At 36.5% G+C, this 6,000-nt stretch overlaps 1 protein-coding gene across 2 annotated transcripts in view; it reads left to right on the top strand.

Moving 5' to 3' along the window:
- Nucleotides 1-5,909, top strand: part of LOC135196796 (uncharacterized) — a 6,028-nt gene extending 119 nt beyond the window's left edge. Inside the window, exons 1-2 of one of the 2 annotated variants that reach the window (XM_064223585.1) lie at nt 4,716-4,762; nt 5,255-5,909. In XM_064223585.1, coding sequence (XP_064079655.1) covers nt 4,751-4,762; nt 5,255-5,746 — 504 coding nt within the window. In that variant the 5' untranslated portion in view covers nt 4,716-4,750 and the 3' untranslated portion in view covers nt 5,747-5,909. Of the gene's footprint in view, nt 1-4,715; nt 4,763-5,254 lie in introns of those variants that run through there. The other variant, XM_064223586.1, reaches the window with a different exon arrangement.
- The last annotated feature ends 91 nt before the right edge of the window (nt 5,910-6,000 follow it).

The following is a 6,000-nucleotide window of genomic DNA, read 5'->3' as shown; positions in this document are numbered from 1 at the left end:
ACACACACACACACACACACACACACACACACATACACACACACACACACACACACACATATATATATATATATATAATATATATATATATATATATATATATACATGTTCAAATGAGTTTTGCAACATACTAGCAACATATAGAGGCACATTTTATAAATGCCAGTATATATGTCCTTGTATAGTTATGCAGAGTTTTTGTAGTATACACTAATATGTATAAACATGTGTTATTGTAAGCATGCGTTTTTATAAACATTTTCCTTATCTGTGTCAGGACTTGTAAACTGATGAAGACAAATTCTAGTGATAACAAATCATCCATGATGGATATCTGTCATTACATTTTTTACTTTCCTCTTCACTGAACGTCTCATATTTTTGTGAAGGTACAGTCTCTCTCTCTCTCTCTCTCTCTCTCTCTCTCTCTCTCTCTCTCTCTCTCTCTCTTTCTCTCTCTCTTGATATGTTTCTTAAATGCATTCCAATTCCAGATCGCTGTCCTGTTGGTAGCCTTGGTCGCTGAAGACGCTCATGGAATCGGGCCTAGTATTGGAGGATTAGGAGATTCGGTGGCGGATTTGGCGGCGCTGGTGGACTCTTGAGTGCTGGAAACTACGCCAATGGATTCAGCCACTCCAACGGATACAGCCATGGAAACCACATCCTGAAAAAATTCGGGGGAGCTGGTGGGCTGAAACATGGCCATCTTAACGCGCACCTCCTGGGCAAACGAAGTGCTGATCCCGAGCCAATACTCGGACTTGGAGGCCTACTCGGTGGATTGGGTGGTGGATTCGGCGCTAAAGGTGGACTCTTGAGTGCTGGAAACTATGCCAAAGGATTCAGCAATTCCAAGGGATACAGTCATGGAAGCCACATTGGAGGAGGATTCAAGAAATTAGGAGGTCTTGGAGGAGGCCATCTTAAAAAGTTCCTCTTCGGGAAGCGAAGCGTCGACCAAGAAGAGCCTGAGTCCGAATAAGGAATCCAGGTGGTCACTGGAATAAGGAATCTAGGTGGTCACTGGAACACTTCAGTCAATGGATGCTTAAGGAGACGAATGTGGCATATATTATAACCTGTTAATAAGTTAATTACACTTCCTTTCATGCACATTAATTATTTTATTAAAATATATTTATAGTTTTGCAGAAAAATATTTTGTTTTTATCCTAACTTTGTATCTATATATATAGAACTTTATGTAAAGGTACTGAGATATAATTCTTTTTTCATCGAATGTAGTATAGCTTTGGAATATTTTACAACCTGACGGAATCGAATATGAGTAATGCATCTAATCTAAACTGCCAGTTTCTGAACCTATCATATTCTAGATTGGTACAAGGGAGAATCACTTAATATATGAAATGATAAGGCATAAAAATGTTATGCATGTAATCAATAACTGACAGGTTCATATATATACATAAATAGGTTTAAGAATCTCAGTAGATCCACGTGACTTCTATTATACAAGTGAATACCGCAGAAAAATGATAGGCAGAACGTCATTATCAAGCGCTTTCTCCTGTTTATTAAAGCATCGTCGGGCCACAAGTGAAATACAATTGGAAAGGTGACAAGGTAAACAAAACTACCAAGAATATCAGATGGTTAATGTCAAAATTGTAAAAACCAAAGAGATAATCCAGGATAATCCAAAATCAAGTGGTCACCGACGATTCCTGAGTAAAGGAGAAAGTACTTACTCTTCTGGCCATCATCTCTCTATAGTATTTGTATATATACATAAATATATTCAATAATTCAAAAATATCATACCACAAGGCTTGTATAATAATTTTCTACACCTTGGGAATAATTTACACCAAAGAACAAGTACACATTCCTCAACCATGTACTCACAGTACTCACTGTCGACTGTTATTGGTTGTAGCTAAACCAAAGGTTCTTGAATCCTGGCCAAGCCAGAGTCGCACACACAAGACAAGACCAGAGAGACACCCAACAATAAAATAAGAATCCAACACCGGGACAGGATTAAGGTGACCTAGGCTCTTGGAATGATTAACGTCCAACAAAAGACAACCCCCAAAGACACAGGAGCTTACGAAATCCCATACCTAGACTGCGACCAATCTTACATCGGTTTTACAGGAAAATCACGTCCCCAGAGATTAATACAACATAAACGATCAGTTAGGTATACAACAGTTCAGCTATTGTCAACTATATAGATAACCACAACAACGGAATAAACTGGAATTTATCACGAATGATTTATAGCAGCAAATGTTGGTACAAAAGCCAGATGATAGAGTCAACCTTGATTGAACAAAGACAGGTAATGAACATCTCAAAGGGCACCTGGGATCCAGATATTATAGATAAAACCTTCCTTCAACCAACGCTTAAGAAGATTAAAGAGAAATTATCAGCGGGGGTGACCTAGTAAAACTGCTATCTGTGGAAGGATCTCTTGGTATAAATACTGCCTTTTCTGTAACTTTTGTCATCCATTACATACCTGAATAGAGAGACAGCAGTATATTTTCTCTTTTTTTGAAAAAGAAATGCTCACACCGCTGGTGAATATTTATAATAAAAGCTATCAGTGAATGAGAAACTTGATTCACGGCACAGAGATTAAAGAATTTAACATTTCTTTCAAGACCTAAAGGAAACAGTCTTCGATTGAGCTCAGTATTATATATAAGAGTGACATCAAGATGTTCGTAGGAATCTCCTTGACAAGATATTCTTATTTACTTTAACGAATATTTAGGACACTTTGATATGCTCCTTTGCATGCTCAGAATATAGATAGTTAACGACTCTATCCTAACCTACTTTTGTAAAATAAAAAAAAAAGGAGAGAACATTAATTGAAAGCATTGAATTATTTCAAAAATTCAGTTTCGTTTTTAGGACCCATTATTCGTCCAAGGAAGCAAATTTGGTATAGTCCTTGATGACAAGAGTAATTGTTTTTACGTAATCTTCAGTACGTGTTACAAAATCGTAGATTTCATCTAATTTTAATAATATTTCCATAACGAATTAGCTTCTCTCTCTCTCTCTCTCTCTCTCTCTCTCTCTCTCTCTCTCTCTCTCTCTCTCTCTCAGTGGATGAAACCTATTCCTATGGAACAAGCCCACGGGGCCATTGCCTCGAAATTCAAGCTTACAAAGAATATAGTGTTCATTAGGAAGAAGTAAGAGGTATTAAAGAAAAGTACAGAAAGAAGATATCTCGCTTATTAAAAAAGACAGAAAAAATTAACAAATTAATAAGTAGGTAAAAATGTAATAAAACACAAGAAGAATGGTATAAGGGAAAGGCATAATTTTTATTCAATCTCACTTACTTCTTGACAACAGAATCCATCTTCCACCGAACCTATAGTAAATGCCGTGGCCTTTTCACCTCTATTATGAACCTTGACACAAACGGAAATTTTGGTATGCTGAGGAAATATTCACGTTCCAGAGACAGATTTTAATACATTTCAAGTAGATTCATTGCTCTAAGTATAAGTACTAAATATCAAAATGAAATATTTACGATAAGGTTGGTAAACTTCTAACCTTTAAAAACCTAAAATTCCCTATATTGTATTTGAGATTCCTCATTTATCACGATTTTTTAAATTAGAATACAGGTATATAAATAATTCATACAGTTGCTAAATCCAGCATATATCATGTAAATTAACCTAAGCCATACGTTGTATGATAGCCCAGTGCAATCGGAAAAGAAATCGATTTGAACAAGAAAATGAAACTCGAGTAAGTTGAAGCATAAAATATAAATGTATTGCAAATGTTGAGCTATTTAGACAAACGATCAAACTGAACCAGGTATCCACTTCGTGTTGTTAAGTACTGCTGACGTAATTTATACCTGGTTAAAGGTCGCCTTAATATGGGTATATGTTAATACGCTTGATAGAGTAATGGAAGTAATTGGCACACTATTATCAGAAAGTAAATGTCCTAAATGATTTGTAAATATATAAAAAAAGGCGATTTTTGATCCCACTCTTCTTTACAGAAGTAAATTAGGGATATAGCATATAATAAAGCAAAACATTAAGTATTGTGTCAATTGAAATGGATCCTGTACGTGTGATACTAAGTAAGAAAAGATGATCATATAAAGAACGTAGATATGTTGGTAGATTATGTTGTTAGAACAAAATAAATGTATTTCCAGGTTTTAAAGGTGTGCATATAAACTACAAATAAGTAGTGAAAAAAGGGGAAAAGCTAGAAATATAATAATATTAAGAACAATTGCACCAATATTCATATATTAGAAGTTAGCAGACAAGTTATAAGGCAAAAGAACAGTGTATGGAAAGAACTTGTATGATACAAAGAAATTATCGTGGTCCAAATGAAAGTTCATTTTATCTTATTTCACGAAGCTTTGACGTGGTTCTTATATCTTGCTGGAATCGTGTAAAAAATCTAATAAAAAAATAAGTAGATAAGCAAAAACACGAACAGGTACATATATTCATCTATGAAAGGAAACAATTATTCGCAGGAAGCCAAAAATTGCAAATATATCTTAAGGGAATTTGGAAAATCTCACTTATTGTTTAAACTCAGAAAGAAATTCACGGTCATCGTTGTCGTCCTCTTCCCAAATGAAGGTGGGGCCGAAGGCCGAATGAGGAGGGTGGATTCCCTCATATCCCATTCATATATAAGGGTAAGTTGCTTTACGTTGATCTGCATAAGACTGATAACAGAGGAACAGTGAAAACGTCCGACCATGATTCCATTGGTAAGACGGATATGTGCTTAGAGATATATGTGCAATCATGAATGTTTATATACACACACACACACACACACACACACACATACACACACACACACACACACACACATATATATATATATATATATATATATATATATATATATATATATATATATATATTATAGAGTGTGGATGTTCATATGAGTTCGCATAATATCTTCATATTTTATAAACGACAGCATACATGACCTTGTATATTTATACACAGAGTTTGTGTAGTGTAACACAAATATTTATAAAAGTGTTACTGTAAGTACGCGTTTTAAAAGACAATATCTAGTGATAACAAATCATCCCTCTTGGATATCTATTATTATATTTTTTACTTTCCTGTTGACTGAATGTCTCATGTGTTTGTGAAGGTACAGTCTCTCTCTCTCTCTCTCTCTCTCTCTCTCTCTCTCTCTCTCTCTCTCTCTCTCGACATGATTCTTAAGCTCATTGCAATTCCAGATCTCCATCCTGTTGGTAGCCTTGGTCGCTGAAGACGCTCATGGAATCGGCCTAGGTATCGGAGGATTAGGAGGATTCGGTGGCGGATTTGGCGGCGCTGGTGGACTCTTGAGTGCTGGAAACTACGCCAATGGATTCAGCCATTCCAACGGATTCAGTCATGGAAGCCACCTTCTGAAAGGCTTTGGAGGAGCAGGTGGGCTCAAACACGGCCATCTCAACAAACACCTCCTGGGTAAACGAAGTGCTGATCCCGAGCCAATACTCGGACTTGGAGGCCTATTCGGTGGATTGGGTGGTGGATACGGCGCGAAAGGTGGACTCTTGAGTGCTGGAAACTATGCCAATGGATTCAGCCATTCCAAGGGATACAGTCATGGAAGTCACATTGGAGGAGGATTCAAGAAATTGGGAGGTCTTGGAGGCGGCCACCTCAAGAAGTTCTTCATCGGGAAGCGAAGCGTCGACCAAGAAGAGCCTGAGTCCGAATAAGGAGTCGAGGTGGCCACTGGAATAAGGAATCCAGGTGGTCACTGGAACTCTTCTGTCAACGGATGCTTATGTTGATGAATGAGCCATATACTATAACCTGTTAATAAGTTAATTACACTTCTTTTTATGCACATTAATTACATTTATCAAAATATATTTATAGTTTTGCAGCAAAATATTTTGTTTTTATCCTAACTTTGTATCAATAGAACTTTATGTAAAGGTACTGAGATATAAAGGACCTTTCATCGAAT

The sequence above is a fragment of the Macrobrachium nipponense genome, chromosome 18, assembly GCF_015104395.2.
Source record: "Macrobrachium nipponense isolate FS-2020 chromosome 18, ASM1510439v2, whole genome shotgun sequence".
Classification (NCBI taxonomy): Eukaryota; Metazoa; Arthropoda; class Malacostraca; order Decapoda; family Palaemonidae; genus Macrobrachium; species Macrobrachium nipponense.
This window is presented reverse-complemented; position numbering and strand designations above follow the sequence as displayed.